At 36.2% G+C, this 22,078-nt stretch overlaps 1 protein-coding gene across 2 annotated transcripts in view; it reads left to right on the top strand.

The window, feature by feature from the left end:
• LOC121380948 (kinesin heavy chain-like) overlaps positions 1-19,643 on the top strand; it is a 31,447-nt gene extending 11,804 nt beyond the window's left edge. Inside the window, exons 4-24 of one of the 2 annotated variants that reach the window (XM_041509991.1) lie at positions 281-385; positions 857-905; positions 1,377-1,432; positions 2,156-2,243; positions 2,603-2,727; positions 2,968-3,072; positions 3,454-3,602; positions 4,812-4,960; positions 5,131-5,342; positions 6,173-6,448; positions 6,699-6,848; positions 7,461-7,652; positions 8,362-8,479; positions 9,312-9,495; positions 10,825-10,987; positions 11,574-11,645; positions 11,994-12,110; positions 13,391-13,527; positions 17,017-17,096; positions 18,072-18,204; positions 18,618-19,643. In XM_041509991.1, coding sequence (XP_041365925.1) covers positions 281-385; positions 857-905; positions 1,377-1,432; positions 2,156-2,243; positions 2,603-2,727; positions 2,968-3,072; positions 3,454-3,602; positions 4,812-4,960; positions 5,131-5,342; positions 6,173-6,448; positions 6,699-6,848; positions 7,461-7,652; positions 8,362-8,479; positions 9,312-9,495; positions 10,825-10,987; positions 11,574-11,645; positions 11,994-12,110; positions 13,391-13,527; positions 17,017-17,096; positions 18,072-18,204; position 18,618 — 2,661 coding nt within the window. In that variant the 3' untranslated portion in view covers positions 18,619-19,643. Of the gene's footprint in view, positions 1-280; positions 386-856; positions 906-1,376; positions 1,433-2,155; positions 2,244-2,602; positions 2,728-2,967; positions 3,073-3,453; positions 3,603-4,811; positions 4,961-5,130; positions 5,343-6,172; positions 6,449-6,698; positions 6,849-7,460; positions 7,653-8,361; positions 8,480-9,311; positions 9,496-10,824; positions 10,988-11,573; positions 11,646-11,993; positions 12,111-13,390; positions 13,528-15,822; positions 15,866-17,016; positions 17,097-18,071; positions 18,205-18,617 lie in introns of those variants that run through there. The other variant, XM_041509993.1, reaches the window with a different exon arrangement.
• The last annotated feature ends 2,435 nt before the right edge of the window (positions 19,644-22,078 follow it).

Below are 22,078 nucleotides of genomic sequence, written 5' to 3'. Positions count from 1 at the left end.
GCCTGTTCTGTGACATTTTTCATTGATTTGATGCACTGATAATTTACCAGCATTTATCATGTTATCATAACATGTGAGACAACTTACTGGATACTTATATAACCGAACATATGATTAGATTTCTAGAATCCCAATATGTGGGTTCTGTTGGCTTTTGATTGTTGTTTTTGCAGGAGATGTATGTATTCGGTGTTTACAGTGTTTTCAGAGCTATGTTCTACATGATTAATTGTTAGTCGTCAGTTGTCCTTAGTAATTTTTTATTTCTTTTCTTCCTCAGGGTGTTATGGGTGACAGCAACTTGTCCGGTATTATCCCAAGAATCATTGCTGATATATTCAACTATATCTATGGTATGGATGAAAATCTGGAGTTCCATATTAAGGTTGGTTTTTTGTTAAAATGCTTAACTTACCTCTCTAACTTTTCATATGTTTTCCTCATTAAATATGGTGTTTGTTAGTTGTTATTTTTTGGGGGGGTTTTATTATACAAAAGATGGTTTTAGTGATCACCTACTTTTACACTTTTCGTTATGGTTTAAGTATTGTTTGGTTACAGCAAAGTGTTTTTCATTACTGTGTTGGCCAACTATGTCATAGTCAAATTTTTCATGCACTGACGTTGGATTGAAAGATAATTAAAAATGTAACAAATTATTTTTGGCAGTCAGCAAATTTTATCAACTATTGTAACTTATGTGCAAGTAACATTATAGATTAATTATTTTTGTTTAATAACAAGAATTGCCTAGAGATATGTTGTAGCATAACAGTAATATACCTTATTCCATGAAGTACAATTTGCAAAATTTAAAGAATTCAACATATATAAACAAATATTTATTACTTTTCAGGTGTCCTACTTTGAGATCTACATGGACAAAATACGAGATCTCCTAGACAGTAAGTAGCTTTTTACATTGTCTGTAAGTATTGTAGTCTGTTCTTTGAATTATTTTTTAGTATGGACAGGAGGGAAAAACAATTATATTTGTTGCTATCAAAGTGTATTTTAAACCATCAGCTTTTAGTTTTGGATAAAATTATACAAAACACAATTGAATGATGCATATGCATCTTGATTGCTTAATTTAAAAAATTGGATTCTGATACCTTTTATGGTATTTCATCCACTACAATGTTGTATATGTAATTGTCAAATAAATTAATTTAATTTTGTATTATTATGTCCTCATGTTGAATTATGGTAATACTTCAATAATTCTTGGAATAATTTTTGGTCATGACATGATGTTTTTCTGTTAAAATCAGTGTGAGATCAACTGTTTGAGGCTTTCGTAAGCAGCTTATTGTAAAAGAGGTCATATGACGAATGAGACTTTAATATCAGTGCTGGGTTTTTTTCCTTTTCAGTCACAAAAACAAACCTGGCTGTCCATGAAGATAAAAATAAGACTCCCTATGTGAAGGTAAGATCTCAGAGAGATTTCCTTACAAAGTAGTTGTATGTGATAGAACTATAACAATATGTAATAAAATAAAAAGACACATCTTTCAGTTAGAATATATATATACCAGTATATTTGCTTTAAGATATTTTTCTGCAACGTAAGCAGACTTTGACTTTGACTTTTGTAACCTATACCATAAGGTTTGAGGCATGTCCATCCCGGGTAGCCAAGGACAGAACATAAGCAGATATAAATTTGAACTTGCCATTTGTAGCAACTCACATATTTTTACATGTTAACCTGTGTCTAATATATTAGCTTTCTGATTATAGTATTAGTGTTTTTCCTACTTTGTTTTAGTATGGTGCGGAATCATATGTCATTAGTATTGCACCATCTTGCCTTAATGAGTGCCATGCTGTCAAGAGATTAAACAAGCCTTTTTCAATAATTCTAAAATTGCCTTTATAAAACTCTTGTTGAGTGTGAAGTTAAATAAACCATTCCCTTCCTTCCTTATAAAACTCTTAGAAATTTTATTATTCATTGATAAAATATCTTTGTTAAATACTTTGCCATTCATTTATTAAAGCAAGTACATAATTACATTTATTTTTATTTCAATTAATTTGTTTCTTTTAATTAAAAATGAATGCCCTGAACATATTTTTTTTTGGAGCAAGGCGGGTGGCGGTGTTATGTTCTTTTTTGTTCAGGTCACTGTTTAATTCTCAATTTTAGGGCTGCACAGAAAGGTTTGTGTCCAGCCCAGAGGAAGTGATGGACACAATAGAAGACGGAAAAGCTAACCGACATGTTGCTGTGACAAGTAAGTTGGTTCCTTGTTAAGGTTTTTTCTTTATTAGTGCTGACAAAATGAATCGGAATTTGCATCACATAGTTTTGCATAACAGTCTATATGCAGATTTAAATTAAAATTTCTGTTTATTTTATTGGTCAGATGTACTTATAAAATTCATTTTTACAAATGATGTATAAGTGTAATTACAATAACGTTGTGGAGACTAAGTTTTAATTGTTGTTTATGTGTGAATTAGTTAACACAAAGAATTACCAGTGAAATGTTAGTGTGTATGTTTTTATATACATTTTTTTTTAAAGTAGACTAGATGTACGAATGAGGTGTATATTCACTTAACAATGGGATTTGTTTGTTGTTTTTCCTAGATATGAATGAACACAGCTCTAGAAGCCACAGTGTATTCCTTATCCATGTAAAACAGGAAAATGTAGAAACAGAGAAAAAACTTCATGGAAAACTTTATCTAGTCGACTTGGCGGGTAGTGAAAAAGTAAGATTTTTAAAGTTTATCTATTTCTTGTGTCATTTCTCACAATAAAGGACATGTAATTAGATCTATTTGAGATCAGTATTGCATTCTTTTTCAGCTTTAGTTTTTACATGCAGTATTGCACGCATTATAAAGATTGGAATGATATTCTTTCTCAGAACTCTTATCATGTGTTTTTTTCGCTTTCGATTAACAAAATAAGAGATGTAAAATATATAAATTGTACTTTTATATTTATAGGTTAGCAAAACGGGTGCAGAAGGAGCAGTACTAGATGAGGCGAAGAACATCAACAAATCTCTGTCTGCTCTAGGAAATGTTATATCAGCTTTGGCAGATGGAAATGTAAGTTCTCACAATTATCTATGTAGTTTCTTCAAAACATCCAACTTGCCCTAACCCCTCATTGTGTACATACTTTATGGACAGCCCCATACTAGGGAACGTTTTTTTAGTATATCGCGTCACAAGTCACTACACAAATTTCAGAGATCGCTACACAATTTTTAAAACAATAAACAGTTGTTGCTAAACAATTTTCAATTTACTAAAAATATTGCTAATCAAACAAAATGTTCCCTGCATACCAGATATGACAATTTTTAATAAGTAGAGTTGTAATTTGATAATCATATAAACATGATTTGCAAAGCGGACATCTTTGACATGACCGTAAGAAGTTGACTGATGTGACCTGCTGTGATATAAGATGTTTTTGTGTTTTAGAAATCTCATGTACCATATCGAGACAGTAAGCTGACACGAATCCTGCAGGAGAGTCTGGGAGGAAACGCCCGCACCACCATGGTCATCTGTTGTTCGCCAGCCTCCTACAATGAATCGGAAACAAAGTCAACTCTACTCTTCGGACAGAGGTGAGGTTTTCATTCAGACTTTGTTAGACATAAAGATCTGCTCTGATTTGTAGAATACAGTAAATCAGGAAATGTTAGCCAGTATAAAATATTAGCTAATTTACCGAGGTCATACAAGGTGTTAATATTTCATGATGCTAAAATTAAAGAGACGAAAAACAGACTGTTCCGAAAAAAATTGTGTGCAATTGTTTTGTCAGTGATTGTTTTAAATGAACACACGACAATGGTTACATGCTATTGCTACTAAATTTAAGTTGTCTGTAAGCCGCAAAACATCAAAATTGATCAAAAACACTATTTCAGAGCACCCTAAAACTTAAGCTTATTCTTTCTTTCTTTTTTGAGTTTGTGATATGACTATTTCACTAAAGTTTTATGCCACTTATTTGGATATCGGTAAATTTTAAGATCGCTAATATTTTATCATTTATAGTATTTCTAAGTGATCTAAAATAAAGTTAATCCCTAAAAATTAGCTGACTGTCCAATCAGATGTTTGTCAGATAACATTAATTGTAAGTGCTTCATCTAGCATTTGAAACATTGTTCAATTTGTTTTTGGGGAAAAGTTGATTTATGTGATATAATTTAATAATTATAATAACATTTAGTCATATCTTTAATGAATAAATAGCTGTAAATAAAATTAGAAATAGAGAAACAAAATTGAATATATTTTGATTGGGCTTCAAGATGTTAAATAGTTTGTATAATGACGGTTGTGAGTTCTAGGAAATTCAATCCATTCATTGTATGTTAAATCGGGGTGGGGCGTAGCCCAGTGGTAAAGTGCTTGCTTGATGCACGGTTGTTTTAGGATCGATCCCCGTCGGTGAGCCCATTGGGCTATTTTTCATTCCAGCCGGTGCACCACGACTGGTGTATCAAAGGCATATACTACCCTGTCTGTGAGATGGCTCATATAAAAGATCCCTTGTTGCTAATTGAAAAGCGTACCCCGTGAATTGGTGACAGCAGGTTTCCTATCTCAATATCTGTGTGGTCCTTAACTATATGTCTGACGTCATATAACCATAAATGAAATGTGTTGAGTGCGTCGTTATATAAAATATTTCCTTCCTTCCTTCTATGTTAAATCATTAGTGAATGTTTTTCACTCTTCAACATTTCTGCTGGTTTAAACAAAACTGAGCTTTGACAAACATCCACAGAGATATTGTTAATGTAATAAACATTTGTGTACAGAGCAAAGACCATCAAGAATGTTGTTACTGTGAATGAAGAACTGACGGCGGACGAATGGAAGAGACGCTATGAGAGAGAGAAGGAAAGGAACGCTAAACTGAAGACGATCATTGAGAAACTTCAAGCTGAACTGTGCATGTGGAGAAGTGGTACGTTGATCGGTTTTGAGCTTCATTTATTTCATTTAGCCATTTATTCATGTTTTGTTCATTTACCCAGTTCATTAATTAATGTTTTTGCATGATTATCTGGTTTATTCGATTTCCTGATGTATTCCCAGTGATTTCAGTGACTTCTATGATTATGTCTGCTTGTTTAGGCAAGGAAGTTCCTGTTGATGAGCAATTTGAGTTGAAGGCAGCTGCCGCTGCCGTCAGTGTTGAAGCCGAAACCCCCGGGACTGGACCAGCTAACATCGCCAACATGCTGGGCAGTCTGAGCGGCAGTTTGACAGGAAGCACCATCACCGAGAACGAGCGCACTCAGTGGGAGTCGGAGAAAATGAAGATCTACCAGCAACTCGACGACAAGGTAAAAACTCGTTATCTTCAGAGTTAGGTGTCAGATGTAGTTCAGTGGTACAGTACTCAACGGAAGGTCACTGTTGATAGTTAGGGGGTGAGATATAGGTCAGTGGTACAGTACTTGACGGAAGGTCACTGTTGATAGGGGATGAGATATAGCTCAGTGGTACAGTACTTGACGGAAGGTCACTGTTGATAGTTAGGGGGTGAGATATAGCTCAGTGGTACCGTACTTGACGGAAGGTCACTGTTGATAGTTAGGGGGGCGAGATATAGCTCAGTGGTACCGTACTTGACGGAAGGTCACTGTTGATAGTTAGGGGGGCGAGATATAGCTCAGTGGTACCGTACTTGACGGAAGGTCACTGTTGATAGTTAGGGGGGTGAGATATAGCTCAGTGGTACAGTACTTGACGGAAGGTCACTGCTGATATAGCTCAGTGGTACAGTACTTGACTGAGGGCCACTGTTGAGAGTTAGTGTAGCCTAGGGATTTCTCGGTGAAGGTTCAATCATGATTGCTCGTTCAAATTTGACATTTTCATTATAAACCGAGTTTATCTGAGTGTAGTTCAGGGTTTAAGTCTCTTATATATAACAGGAATTAGGCCTGAGTTAGGTCTGATGAGTCAAACAATACTTTCTTTCCACTTTGGAAGGGGTAATGTTGAAATCGGGTGAGAAAATCAATAGCCAAACTTAGCTGATAAGAAACTGAAGGAACAGATGTTAAGCAGGAGGAGTGGATAAAATCAAAAGTTCTCATTCGATTAGTATCAATTACAATGTACTGTCACATTTACAATCAAGATAATATTTTCCTTTTCTTTTTCTCAGGACGAGGAGATCAACAGCCAGGCTCAGCTGATCGAGAAGCTGAAGGAACAGATGTTGGAGCAGGAGGAGCTCATCGTTCAGAGTCGACGGGAGTACGACAATCTGACTGCAGAGATGGCTCGTATCCAGGGCGACAATGAGTCTGCCAAGGATGAGGTGAAGGAGGTTCTGCAGGCCCTGGAGGAGCTTGCCATGAACTACGACCAGAAGTCGCAGGAGGTAGAGAACAAGAACAAGGACATCGACATGCTCACCGACGAACTGAGTCAGAAACTGGTAGGTTGTTGGTCATTGTCAAAACATTATCATTGGAAAAGCTCCTGACCTGTGGCAATACATATCGCAGCTATGGCAGTTGCCACTGTTACGGTAGAACGCTATTGTTAATCGGTGATATGCTGTTCGAAGAATTCAGTTAAAAATTGGTAGATTGTTAGCAGCCAGTCATAAACCTATGTCAGTTTGTTTTACATTTGTCAGTTGAATTCTGGCCAATCATTAAACCTGTCGTTAATTTGTTTTCCAGAGTTCGTTGAATTCTGTGCAGGCTGATCTGGATGCACTTCGTGATTCATCAGCACACCAGAAGAAACGTGTCATGGAGATGATGATCAGTCTGTTGAAAGATCTCGGTGATATCGGAACTGTCATCGGAGGCAACACCGCTGAGTCCAAGGTACACTCAGGCAATATGTTAAACACAGTTGTTTACAATTTCTATGTGGGTTAGTGGTTAGAACACAGAAGGATTTATGTGATATCGAAATGTTGATCAGAGGAAACACTGATGAGTCCAAGGTCACACAGCCAATATATTAAACACTGTTAGTTATTGTTTCAATGTGGGTTAGTAGTTAGAACATTGAAGGATCTAGGTGATAATGAAACGGTGATCAGAGGAATCACCTCCCAGTTGAATGTACACACAGCCAATGTATTAAACATAGTTAGTTATTGTTTCAAAGTGGGTTAGTAGTTAGAACATTGAAGGATCTAGGTGATAATGAAACGGTGATCAGAGAGAAAACAGCCTAGTCAAATGTACCCACAGCCAATGTATTAAACTTAGTTCTTGTTTCTATGTGTTTTAGTGATTAGGTCATTGAAGTATCTCGGTGACATCAAAACTGTCATCCGGTAAATGCATTTAAAAGATCCAACTACATACTTTGACAATACTTGAAAATCTACATTAAGAAAACTGGCTTCGTAAAATGGGTCCCATGTGTTAGTAGTTTGAAATGAACTGAGGTGTTGTTGCACTAATATTTGTTTGTGTTTGGTTCAGCCGAGTCTGGGCGGCAGTGAGAAGATAGAGGAGGACTTCACGCTGGCTCGTCTGTACATCAGCAAGATGAAGTCGGAGGTGAAGACACTCGTCACTCGCCTACATTCTATTGAGACCAACCAGGAGGACACATCCAAGAAGTTGGGACAGGCCGAGAAGGAACTGTCCGACTGCAAGCTTACCATACAGCAGGTTCGTTATGCTTCTTTACTATCGGCAAAATGTCACTATCTCTGATATGTTATATGTATACCACGGGGGGAAAAAGTTCTTATGCACCAAATAAAATGGTGTAAAATCAACTGTAAAATTTATAACCCATTTGGACACACCATAATTATTCAAATTGTCTCATGTTTATGAATGACCAATAAATATTTTCTTGAAAAGTTTAAAATTTTTCCTTCATTACCATTAAAAAATGTTTGTTTAGATTATACAATGTTATATATCATGAGCAAACCATCACAATGTCTACCATGTATATATATATATCACAGTATGTTTGTTCATAAGATGTTTTATACTAAATGAGTGGACCTGGGGCCTAATTCACAAAACTCTCTTAGGCTTTGCCAGACAACAAAGCATCCTCTTTGCAAGTCTTTTAGCATTGCACTGCGAGATCGCAAAGTTGTGAGAATTTAGTGAATTAGGCCCCATGTTTAGAAATAATATGACTACATCCACATACATTGAAATTAGGTCATCATGAAACCATCACTATGGCTTCATATCACATACCTAGCCATCTGTTGTGAACATTAGTTTACTATATGGTAGTCTAGCAAAGTGGTCCTTAGTTCACATATATTTTAGTCACGTATTTGGTACTTTAACATCTAATGTGTACAATGTGAACCTACAATGTCTATTGACCATGTGACTGGTTATTTTACAGCACGAAGCTAAGATTTCGACCCTGACGGAGACGATACATGACATAGACTCGAAGAAGAGGAAGCTGGAGGAAAGTGTTGACTACCTCAATGAAGAGGTGGCCAAACTCAGAGTACAAGGTACACAGATTAACAAGGTTTTCATAATTGTCATCCAAAACATAGTTAATTTGTTCTTTTTAAGTGCTAGAAAATTGCATTTGAGATCAAAAAAATATTTTTTATTGTCCTCCAAAACATAGTTAATTTGTTCTTCAGGTGCTTGGAAATTGCATTTTAGTTGTCCAAAAAATATTTTGCAGGGGAACATGTCTCTGACCCTGTTCCCCAACTGCATTCATTTGTAATATTCTTTCTATGGCCTGAATTAAAGTAAAAATGTTTTGTGTATTTAGAGCACATGCTTACCACACCATGACTATTGAACATGTAGTGACAATTACAGAGATCTGTAGCTCTTTCATTTTGTGTTTTTAGAACAAAATGCACATAACTATTACTGTGTTTGTATTGAAGATATTGTTGTGTTGGTCTGTATGCTTAGAACAAACGCACGTAACTTGTATATGGAGGGTGTTGTTTTCATGATATTCTATGTTTTAAGTGTTCAGAATAATAACACAACTAGGTGTATTGAAGACATCTTGATGGTGTTCTATCTTTTGTGTGTTTAGAACATAACTGTGTGTATAAGTGTTTTGATGACGTGTGTTTAGTACATAACTGTGTGTGTGAGTGTTTTGATGACGTGTGTTTAGAACATAACTGGGTGTGTGAGTGTTTTGATGACGTTTGTTTAGAACATAACTCTGTGTATAAGGGTTTTGATGATAGTGTGTTTAGTGTGTTTAGAACATAACTGTGTGTGTGAGTGTTTTGATGACATGTGTTTTGTGTGTTTAGAACATAACTGTGTGTAAGTGTTTTGATGACATGTGTTTCGTTTGTTTAGAACAAATGCACGCGACGGTTCTGTCACAGCAGAAGGAGGAGTCGGACAAGCTGCAGTCGGAGGTGGAGATGAAGCAGACGCTCGAGTCACAAATGGAGATGCACCGCGAGCAGCACCAGAAGCAGCTGAGTGCCCTCCGCGAAGAGATTGCGTCCAAACAGGGCGTCATCGACAACCTCAAAGAGTGAGTATTTAATCATTGACAACCTCAGAGTGAGTAGTTAAATCAGGGCATTATCAACAACCTCAAAGAGTGAGTAGTTAATCATTGACAACCTCAAAGAGTGAGTAGTTAATCATTGACAACCTCAAAGAGTGAGTAGTTAATCATTGACAACCTCAAAGAGTGAGTAGTTAAATCAGGGCATTATCGACAACCTCAAAGAGTGAGTAGTTAATCATTGACAACCTCAGAGTGAGTAGTTAAATCAGGGCATTATTGACAACCTCAAAGAGTGAGTAGTTAAATCAGGGCATTATCGACAACCTCAAAGAGTGAGTAGTTAATCATTGACAACCTCAGAGTGAGTAGTTAAATCAGGGCATTATCGACAACCTCAAAGAGTGAGTAGTTAATCATTGACAACCTCAAAGAGTGAGTAGTTATATCAGGGCGTCATTGACAACCTCAAAAAGTGAGTAGTTAATCATTGACAACCTCAAAGAGTGAGTAATTGATCATTGACAGCCTCAAAGAGTGAGTAGTTAAATCAGGGTGTCATCGACAACCTCAAAGAGTGAATAGTTAAATCGGGATGTCATTGATAACCTCAAAGAGTGAGTAATTAGTGTCACTGATAACCTCAAAGAGTGAGTAGTCGATCAGGGTGTCATTAATAACCTCGAAGAGTGATTAGTCGATCAGGGTGTCATTGACAACCTCAAAGAGTGATTAGTCGATCAGGGTGTCATTAAGAACCTCGAAGAGTGATTAGTCGATCAGGGTGTCATTGACAACCTCAAAGAGTGATTAGTCGATCAGGGTGTCATTGACAACCTCAAAGAGTGAATAGTTAGCCAAACAGGGCATCATAAACGATCTCTAAGAGTGAGTAGTTAGTCAAACAGGGCGTCATAGACAACCTCAAAGAGTGAATAGTTAGCCAAACAGGGCGTCATAGACAATCTCAAAGAGTGAATAGTTAGCCAAACAGGGCGTCATAGATAACCTCAAAGAGTGAATAGTTAGCCAAACAGGGCGTCATAGACAATCTCAAAGAGTGAGTACTTAGACAGACTGGGCGTCATATATTCAGAGTGAGTTCTAAATTAATTTCTAGTTCAGATGGAGTGTTATTTAAACATATTGACAATCTAGAGAGTGAATATTATAGATTTGTTTTTTTTTAACGGAGCATTTGTCTAAATAGTGAGTGTTGTAAATTGTAGTTTAATCAAACAGGATATAAAAAACATATTACAAAATTATATTTGTTTTACGATCACAAAAATCATTACTGATTTGCCAAAGTTAAAATAAAAGAAGTTAACCTTTCTATGTTTGTAACTTCAGAACGAACCAGAAACTGTCTCTGGCGCTGGAGAAGCTGCAGGCAGACTACGACAAGCTGAAGTCGGAGGAGACCGAGAAGACCTCGAAACTGGCCGAGTTGTCGCTCCAGATCGACCGCAGACAGCAGGCCGCACAGGACCTCAAAGGACTCGAAGAAACTGTGGTAGGTGTTATAGGTTTCACGAGAAACTTAAAATATCTTGTCTTTTCTTATGTTAACCTGGCCTATCATCATAGGCTGCCATTTACATACACATGGACTGGTCTTAACATCACAAGGGAAAAAAGGTAGTTGGGTGTCTGGAAGTTGATACTCTAGACACAGTGGAAAATTATAGCCATTTGATTGGCTGTTGGAATGTTCTGACCAGTCCATAGATGTGGGGGGGGGGGGGGGGGGGGGGGCGGGCGAATGCACTGAGTAAGAGATATGTTTCAGTATTCATGCAAAAAAAGAAAAGAAAAACTATCCAAAGTTTTCTTCTGTTTGTTACAAACCTTTATTACCTAGTGGAGTATTCTGATTGCAAGAAACCTATAGATCATAACATTATATATCATGCATTTTTTCAGGCAAGTGGTTTGTATTGAGATTTCTGTTGAATCATGACATTTGCATGTTTCGACAATGTTTAGAAATCTTGATGATAGTTGGTAGTGTTGCTGAGGCAAAAAAAGACAGTTTGCATATAATTTTTTGATAGTGTATGTGTGATATACTGATCTGGTATTGTTGTTTTTGTTTCCAGGCTAAAGAGCTGCAGACACTACACAACCTGCGGAAACTGTTTGTCCAGGACTTGCAGAACAGAGTCAAGAAGGCGAGTCGTTTAACAATCTCCCATTACTTTTAGTAAACCAGTGTCAACTGTATGATGTGCATCACTTTATTTCTTGTCTTTTGCATATACCATAGTTTGACACCCAATAGCTGATGCATTTTTCGTGCTGGGGTATCTGAATTTTGCTACAGATTTTATGACCATATTTAAAAAATTGCTAATAATAATCTGGATCCAGTTTAAACTGTTCTGTATTGTTCTTTTTAAGGGACCTTGAAAATTGTCCATATCTGAGGCAATTCCAGTTTTCTAAGGGTCTGCTTTTGTGGGGTTTCATTGTATTTTATGTTAATGTTAAATAAATTATATATTTTTCTGCTGTTTCAGTCTGTGAAGGAGAAGGATGATGACAATGATGAGGACTCAGTCGGGAGTGCGGCTCAGAAACAGAAAATCTCCTTCCTCGAAAACAACCTCGAACAACTCACGAAAGTACACAAACAGGTTCGTTAAATCTTGGTGGTCCCTGTCTGTGGCCTATTGGGCTATTTCTCATTCTAGCCAGTGCACCACAGCTGGTATATCAACGGCCATGGTATGTGCTATCCTGTCTGTAGGATGGTGCATATAAAATATCCCTTGCTACTTATGGTTAAATGTAGCGGACTTCCTCTCTAAGACTATACCGTATTTGACCGGAAATAAGCCCAGGGGGCCAAGACAACTCATTGTGAGCTTGGCATGGGGTGGTCTTATTCCCAGACAAGGGGCCAGTTTTGTTGAAATTTTTTTTAATAATAATAATTAAAATAAATAACAATATTTAAATGAACTAGGAAAAAAACAAAAAACGTTCAGTAGCACATCTATTAATTAGTGTTCCATTTGTTATTAATAAATAATAATTGTTTATTAATTAAATTGTTTTTTTTTTTACTAGTATCTAATTATCAGAAACACACCTTCTATGTTACAATTACTTACCAGTGCTGTTTATTTACATCCAAAATTTAATGCTGAGAAGACTTAAAACAACAGCAATTAACAACAAACTCAATAGCCTATACACACATTTCTGACACGGGCAGCTAGCTTACACTGCAAAGAATTGTCAATCTAAGGTCATTGTTCTTAGCCAATCAGAATACGGTATTTGCTTAATTAGCATTAACTGCGGACCCAGTGTGGTGGTAAAAATAGACACTGGTTTTTAGTTCATACTTGGCTTGGATACTTCAGAGAAATACTGCAGGCATGAAATTGAAAACAATGTTACACACTGTTATTGTTAGACTGCTAAATCTCACTGGTGGTAAAATATTGTGTTACATTTGTGTTTAATTATCTGCAGGAGGTATGACCTTTTAAATGAACTTTGAGCAAACTTGCAATTTCATGTTATTTATAAGGTGACGAAGTTGGGGGTGGGCTTATTTACGAATGAGGGCCTAATTTCTTAAATGCTATCAAAACGGAGGTGGGCTTATTCAAAGACATGGGCTTATTTCCGGTCAAATACGGTAATGTTTGATATCCAATAGCTGATGATTAATGTTTTAGTGTGCACTAATGGTATTGATAAATAAAACTTATAAATCTTAGTGGTTGTTATGGTTATTGAACAGAGTTGTCTCACCAGTCATACACATTTTGTTTTGAAAATTCACATTTGCCAATGAATTGTTATACAGCAGGGGCCTAATTCACAAAACTCTCGCAACTTTGGTTGTCCTGGTTGTCATGTCTCGGATTAGAAATATTCACACCATGTCTTGTTTTTGTAGCTTGTTCGTGACAATGCTGATCTGCGTTGTGAGCTGCCCAAGTTGGAGAAGCGTCTCCGTGCCACCATGGAGCGGGTGAAATCGCTCGAGACTGCGTTGAAAGAGGCCAAGGAGGGAGCCATGAGAGATAGGAAGAGGTACGAGAGTTTTCTAGTCCAGATTTGGGGTGGGGGCTGAGGGGGGAGATGTACGTCAGTGGTAGAGCATTCGCTAGATGGTGAGAAATAGGAAGAGGAACAGCGTCTTATTAGTCTGACTTTGTTACAATTTCAAGATGCGAGGCTAGATATTCTACGGTAAATTGTATATGCTGAACAAACCCCTACATTGAGTAAGCACACACAAAATAATCTGGTGAGAATACTGTATAGTAACATTTAGCTGATACACGTGACAGTAGTAGAGGCCAGGGAGGGGGCTGTGAGATACAGGGAGAGTGTTCAGGGTTCAACAAAGCCCTCAGTCCCGGCTAGTGAACTTTTGGTCTGGTCTAGTGGAAATTATCAACTATTACTATAATGCATAATCACTACCCAAGGCTTCTATGAGGGCTAGTAACTTTCTCAAACATTTGTGGTTTATTATTCTGAAATGTTTACAGTGTTTCAAAGTTTAATAGGCAGCTTGTCAAGTAAGGACACACAAAGTAATGATTTTATTTTTAAACTTTATTTTCGTGCTTATATTCAACTATGGTTCAAGCACATATTTGTCCTGGGCACTCACCTTGGCTTTCTGAACTGTCTGTCCAGGACTGGGGGTTAATAGTTGTTATCAATATAAACGTCAGTGTGTTGGATTTAACACTTTCCCCATTGGGTTGTAAAGACTCCAGGTGGGAGCCAGTACTGGGATGATCCAAACTTGTTACACATCCTAGCTTGGTAAAAAAAATAATGAAGCGAGAATAAAAGGTAGCTGGAGCTCATGACGCAATAGCCAATTACATGTGCTGGTTGCTTGCTAATAGGTAGCATGGCTAAGTATCATTGTATTATTAGTGGGTGTAATTCTCAACTTTTAATCCTAGCTATATTCCTGCATTCTCTAGGCAGTATACTCTTTCTTCCTGGAGTTTTAGAATTCAGTCTTGATATACTATACAGTGAAACTGACATTAAGCAAGTGCCTAAGGAAGTTTAAAGACAATTGACCGTTAACTAAAGATGGTTAGGTGTTTAATACATTGGCATGTTCAGGGGGAAAGCATAGATTGCTTTTGCGCCTAACTTAAAGTGAGTGCGATGCGATAGAACACGATGATACCAGTCATGAGGGATGATACCAGTCATGAGCGATGATACCAGTCATGAGCACCCATTTTCCTGAACGTACTGCAGGTCTGTGTCTCGTAGGTGACGTGTTCAGACAGATGGCCACTTGAGCAGATTTGGCTGTTTGTAAATAACGTGTTTCAGTGAGGGATAAAAAAAAAAAAAATTTGGTAAACTATGCACTGGACAAACCCCTATAAGCAGGAACATGTGATTATGCATGTGTGTTTTTAATCAATATTAATAGCTTTTATCCTGGTATTTACGGTAAAAATAGGTGTTTTAGTTCATCTCAGAAATACATGACCAGAGTATGTTCTTCAGTTGGAGACTATAAGGTGTTTGGCGTAAGATATTCGTACTTCTAACAATTATCAACAAGGAAAGTTTGTATTCACTTTTCCATGGACAGAACAGCACATTCCAGAACCTTAAACAGGTCATGGAGGACATGCTATCATAGGAAATCCCCCAGTGGGTTCGTCAAGTGGAATGACTGTATCACCTGTTGAACATCTGTACCACTAAACTGATTGCACCTTTAAACTTAATCTCCCTGTAAGAAAGAAGTTCGTAGCATGCAGCCTCTCCTTGTAGCATTGTGGAAACCTTGCTTTTAACCATTAGTTCCTGTTTACCTGTACATTTTCCTGGTTTCAATTAATGTGTTTAACTCTTAATTTAATAGTGCCTGTTATTTAAAGTTCCAGCCAGACTTAGAGGTTGACAAACAAAGTAGGAACAGATTTAATGGAATAGTAGCATCATATTTTATGTGTCCTGTATAAGCAGTGGGAATAATCAGGGATTAAACTGTTTAAAAATAGTTTGCAGTGTTAAATTGTTGCTGATAATGATGAGCCAAATTTATGTAACTAACCAATGATGAATAAATCATTGTGCTCTAGTGGTTCCATTAAACAACACAAACTTTCACTTTTGTTTTCATATATATATAACACAAAATAATATAAAGATAATCAGAGAACGTAGGTTATTAAATGGGTTTTTTGGTGTCTTCATTATCAACCATCTTTTGTCAAATGAACTTCCATGAGCATTTGTTGGGTTGTCGTTAAACATTAATTCATTCATTTATTCATTTGCATTTGAGAGTAATGCTCTGTTGTTCTACTTCATCCCTCGTTTTTCCTTCAGTCTCGACCAAGAAGTCTGTAAACGGTGAGGGAATTTACTGAATAGCCAGTACTTAGTTGTTTTATTCTTTCAAAGGGAGTCGGATAATGATAGGAGTTTGAAATCAAGGTGGCAGAACACCTTGATCTTATCCTAAAACGAAGCCCAGAAAAACATTTTATCTAATGCACTGGATTTTATATCTAGGTGGAGTTTGCTATGCTGTGGCTTTGTATGTAGTTACTGGCTATCATGATTAACTCGGGGTATGACATAGCTAATGTTTTACCAATTTCATATTCTTCTTTCTGTAGTTCTTCCGTAGGACTCACCAGATTTGTGCTCTTTTTTCTCTTTTTTTTGCAAACTAACTGCCTAAACAATGATAATATTTAGAATGCAAATTTAGTTACTACGAATAACTGTTGTGAAAAATAGCTGAAATATAGTCTTATTAATCCGTCTTGACTGGAGTTAACTAGAGTTAACTAGACATTCAGCAATAACATTTTTTTTTTTTTTTTTTTTTTTTTTTAAAGTTGTATAAATTGTGTGTGTGTGTTGGTGTGTTTATTAACTGATTGTCGTTAATGTATTGGTTTAGAGATCAGACGAGATAGACTACAAAACGACCACGGCAGTTGGCAATGCCATGGAGTTTTTAATTCTCTGTGGCACCTTTTTGCTGTGGACTATATTCTAATATTTTTCCCAGGCATTTGTTTTGCCGAAGACATTTTCTTAATTGCAGGGGTTGCAAAATCTGTCTACACTAGCATTATATATAATGAATATTATTTAGTTACAACAAATTCTTCCAATATTGGTAATGTTTTTTACTATCCTAATGCAGACTTCAGTTCCATTCAGATACAGTCTACTGTAGAATTTGAATTGTAGATACTGAGAATTAGATTTCTTTTCTATAAATACAGCATTTCTCAAAGAAAATAAAAATGATATTAAATTATTCCTGGTCAGTCAGATTAATTTCTTTAAAAATTCTGCCTCTGGCATTTAATTGTAATTTGTTCTTGTCAAGATCATTTGGTTTCATGTTTGCATTGGATACATTTTTGAAGAACATAATGTAATGTTTTTTTCAGGTTCGTGATAAGTGTTGACATTATAATAGTAAATTTATTACTCATTTGATGTTTTGTTTTATTTATAGATATTAAAACCAAGGTTGACATAATGACATTTATTTTGTAGATATCAGATCGAGGTGGACAGAATAAAGGAAGCCGTCAGACAGAGGAATTTGGCACGCAGAGGACATGCTGCCCAGATAGGTAAACAAATCTTGTTGCTAGGCAACTACAGTGTTGTGCTGCCCAGATAGCTAAACAAATCTTGTTGCTAGGCAACTACACAGTGTTGTGTTCACCTAACAGTATGTCATCAGAACCAGTGTACGGTCACAATTCATAAAACAAACTGTCAGCTGATTTTGTTGTGTATTTTTTATACATCTTCTGTGTTGATGTGTTATTTTAGCTCATTGTTGAGCGAGATTCTTCGGGTCAAAGAGAAACTGGGAGATGATTTCATTGTGGTTTGACCGGCCTCGGTGGCGTCGTGGCAGGCCATCGGTCTACAGGCTGGTAGGTACTGGGTTCGGATCCCAGTCGAGGCATGGGATTTTTAATCCAGATACCGACTCCAAACCCTGAGTGAGTGCTCCGCAAGGCTCAATGGGTAGGTGTAAACCACTTGCACCGACCAGTGATCCATAACTGGTTCAACAAAGGCCATGGTTTGTGCTATCCTGCCTGTGGGAAGCGCAAATAAAAGATCCCTTGCTGCCTATCGGAAGAGTAGCCCATGTAGTGGCGACAGCGGGTTTCCTCTCAAAATCTGTGTGGTCCTGAACCATATGTCTGACACCATATAACCGTAAATAAAATGTGTTGAGTGCGTCGTTAAATAAAACACTTCTTTCTTTCTTTCATTGTGGTTTGTTACACCTCAGCTGTGTTGATTTGTTAGTTTCATAGCCACTTACAATGAGATTTTAAGTGTGTTGAATTCACTTCACCAAGTAATTAAATTATGTTACTTATTTTTGAAAATGTTTAGTTTTTTTTAACTTACAAATAAATAATATGATTAACTTATTGGTATATTTGGGGCACTGATAACAGTTTGATTAAATTCCTAACCACCAGACTAGTGTTTATACAGTGGATTTACAGACAAGACTAATGACTAAACCCATTGATTCTGTTAAAGTGTGTGTAAAATATTTAACGTGTGTTTTGTTTCAGCTAAAACAATCCGACCAGGCCAGCACCCCGGCTCCCCTGCCGCTTCGTCTGGCATCCGGGGGGGAGGTGGCGGCATGTCACAGAACGGGCCGATCAAACCAGAATCCATAGCGATCAAGTCCGACGGTCATTAGTAAGTATTTCCAGAGCTATCTCACACTCATTGGTGTTTCTATAGTTATCAAGTCTTCGTGGTCATTAGTATTTACATAGCCATCAAGTCTTTATGGTCATTACTATTTACATAGCTATTAAGTCTTAACAATCATTAAAGGCACATGTGCAAGAATATATGCAGGGGAGGTATATTGTGGGGAGCAAAGTTTATAGGGGTGTTGAATCATGCTCCTCCAAAACATATATATATATATATATATATATATATATAAAAATTGTTTGAGCGTGCACACATCTGCATTAGAATTTTTATGGCTGTCAGATGAATCATTCCAGGTATCATTTAAAATATACAGACTGCAGTAATAATTGGGGGTTTTAATGATCGAGTAGCAGGGCTAGATTATAATAATTCGTTTCTTTTTTCAGGTTCAGCATACTGTGGTGATTCCTGGTGACAGTTTATTTCTCATCTCACAGTTCCGTCTCATTGTGTAATGACACGAGGCCTAGCAAACCATTTTGTGACGTGTCGACGTGCTTTTCTCTGTCACTGTTCTTGGCATCGTGCAATATGTTTTTCTCTAACATTTTGTGTGCTATATTTACCTTACCAAATATACATTCAGCAGTGCTATGTTACATGGACTTGCCAAGTGGTTACTAGACTTGTTCGAAGAGCGGTGGCGGTTGACAGCTTTCTGTTCGTTTATAGAGCTTATCACCGGTACAGAGAAATGATGCTGAATAGGAAGACCGCTGTCAAGATTTGTTTTGTGGATTCCATGTTGGAGAAATGATTCTCTTGATATATTTTTTTTCTCTTAATTTAATACAAAATATTGCTGGATTTGTTGAGTATTTGAATTTGTGTTTTAAATGCAGTTTTTTCAATACAGTAACAATCAGTTTTTTAGAAAGATATTTCAGGTAAAATATTAAATTTTTCCAGGAGTGTACTAATTGGTAAACTTAATTATTTACCATGGAACATTTTGATTATTTATTCGTAATTTTTATTAATATAATGACCACATGTCTGGTGTGATAGATATTGAGAAAATGGTTTCTAAAATGTACTTAAAATGTTCCATAAAGGTGTTTTGAATTATTTATATATCTTTTTATTTTACTTGATGTTTTTAAAATGTTTTTTTTTAATTATTATTTTGTAAAAGCTAAACTTAAATAGTCTGTACTGTGTTTAGAAAATTTGATAACATGAGTATTACATATCGCTTCTTCAAAAAACATGGTTCAGAAGACAATTCAGTAACATTGCAGGCTTCAAGAATGTGTTCATTTACTAACATTCTTCTCGGATTTACGAAATGTCTGGTTTTAACTTTGTCATGTACCTTGTGTTACATTGTTACAGTGTCCATTGCAAGCGCGAAATCGGTACTGTTGGGATGGGATAGAAATTTTTTCCTTAGGACACATACAGATCATTAATGAGTTCAGTGTTGTTATGTGTTTAAATTACTATGATCCAGAAAATAATTCCATGATCAGCCGACAGTTGTATATTCCAGATTGAACCCTCTGATAATATACCATTAACTTAAACAAAAAGAGGGAGAGACTGCTAAAAAAACCCAAAGGGTGATGTTACGCCTTTTGTTTTTGATACAAAAATGTTATTTGATTTGTTGGAATGTTTTGTCAGGCTTTTCTAAGAATTCAACAGTTTTCAAGGTATGTGTTTTTGTGCCACGGCAACCCAGTACAAATTCAGTTTATTGGTGGCATCTGTAAAAGGCATAGAATATCTAATGTCTCTGAAAGCCTGCAAGACATGTTCAATATTTTAAAGGGACAGACCCTAGTTTTTAAACACTAAGCATATTTTCCCCCTAGACTCTAGTTTTAACCCGTAAAAATGGATACCAAGTTTGGTTAATTTACAAACCTGTAACAAATTTTATACAATAGAGTGAAACGAGAGTCTGTGGCATTGAAATATCCTTAAAAATAGACTAAAATGCGACTCCATATCCGTTACTTCTCAAACGCACAATTGGTTTTTAAAATATGAAATATGCATTTTGTGGTATTAGAAACACCAGGATGACCAGAAACACTTCTTTTGTAAGGAAATGGATAATCTAAACAATAAAATAGGAGTAATGTTTGATTTCAGTGATCATAAATGCTCCATAGTGTAAAATATGCCTTGGTGTTTAAAAACTAGGGTCTGTCACTACTTTAAGTTGAAAAGGAATTTGGGCATGAACATATTTTGTAGCAAACCTTGAAGCAGGAGAGATTTTTACTTTAAAAGTTATCTTGAAGCTTATATTTGATGTTGTGGCAAAAATGTATTTGTTTTTATCAGCAATTCATTTTCTTCAAAACGTGTTTGATAAGCAAATTACATTTTTCCCCCTAGTATACGACAGCTTGAAATTATGCATCAGGTTTATCACCAAGACTATTTAATATTAAATTTTGTCTAAACCACAATGACATCTTTCATATATTGAAATAATATAACAGTTTCTTATGTGAGAAAATCATTGAAGAAATTACATGTTATAATGCTTTCAAAAGAGGCCTAGAATTTGAGCTTGTTTACTCATTTATTATGAAGGGTTTGCTTGTTGGTTTTGAGTATTATACCTGGAGCATTATCACGTGGTAATTTTTGAGGTGAACATAAGACCTTTTGTAATATTTGTAGAGAAAGAAATGAGGGAACACTTAGTATTGTCAACCAAATTTCAGCCACTCTTAGCTTGTAATGTCCGTGTAAACTACAAATATGTAATATGGGACTGAATGTCAGTAATGCAAGATTGAATGTCAGTAACCGAGTTAACTGTCTGACACTGTGGATGAGGGTTTTGGTGGCAGTCACTCTTTTTCTGTTAGTGTTGGCGTGATCCTTTATTTCTTTCCATCAGTAAATGTGTTTTTTAACTATCCAATTGCATTTTCCTGCCTAGCATTTCATAAAGTCTCTAAAAAATGTTTAGTGGACGCCTTTATTTACAGTTGAAATTCCATACATTTAATTTGTTAGGAGTACCATATTGTGAATGCTAATGTTAGAAGACGTGTTCAGATTTGCTACGATGAATGATAATATAAGACGGTATTGTTGGAAACAAAGGTCATAGAACTATTCACTTCTCCATTCCGTTAGGTTTTCCCATGCAGCACTTCATTTCGGAGCGGATGTTTCTGCAAGTGTCTTCAAATGGAACTAAATGGTCATCTTTTCGAGTTGGTGGGAAGTGTTGTTACGGGAAAAAAAACAACTAGGAAGAAGTGTATTAGAGATTTTGTTGTGATAAATTTACTACTTATTTGTGTTGGCCTTCACAGTTGTGTGTGTTATGCTGTGTGGAAAAAAAAAAGAGCCTGTATTTATGTGATACAGTTAGGACGATATCAATATGTATGCGTATAAGAGCTGGTATTTATCGGATACAGTTAAGACCATATATATTATTTTGCAAGAGCATCAAGTTGGTGTGTTTGTGTACCGATTGCTTTTTCATTAAGAAGTGTGACTGCTTGATATGTGCTGTATTTTCCCCAACAAATAAACTTGAACAAATTCTCGTAACTGTTTTTTCACATATTTTGTGATCATTATCTTATTTCTCTCTTTAAGAGTGAAGTGAGGATGAGTGGGTACTGGGGGCAGGTTTAGAATTGATGACATGGGGAGGCTGGAGGGGAGCACTTTTTGGTATATCCATAACCCACAAAAGAAAATTTTATTTATTCAATGTATTGTGTGAAATTAAATACAATTATTTGACGTCACTGACAGTTGCATTCCTAGATGTTCAATCAAGGAAAAGAATAACATTAAACTTTAAACAAAAATTTAATGTTTTTGTTTAATCTTTTTTTTTCTCGTGCATAGAATCTCACCT

Source organism: Gigantopelta aegis, chromosome 9 (assembly GCF_016097555.1).
Source record: "Gigantopelta aegis isolate Gae_Host chromosome 9, Gae_host_genome, whole genome shotgun sequence".
Taxonomy (NCBI): domain Eukaryota; kingdom Metazoa; phylum Mollusca; class Gastropoda; order Neomphalida; family Peltospiridae; genus Gigantopelta; species Gigantopelta aegis.
The sequence above is the reverse complement of the archived record's forward strand: the minus strand, read 5'-3'. Positions and strand labels throughout refer to the sequence as shown.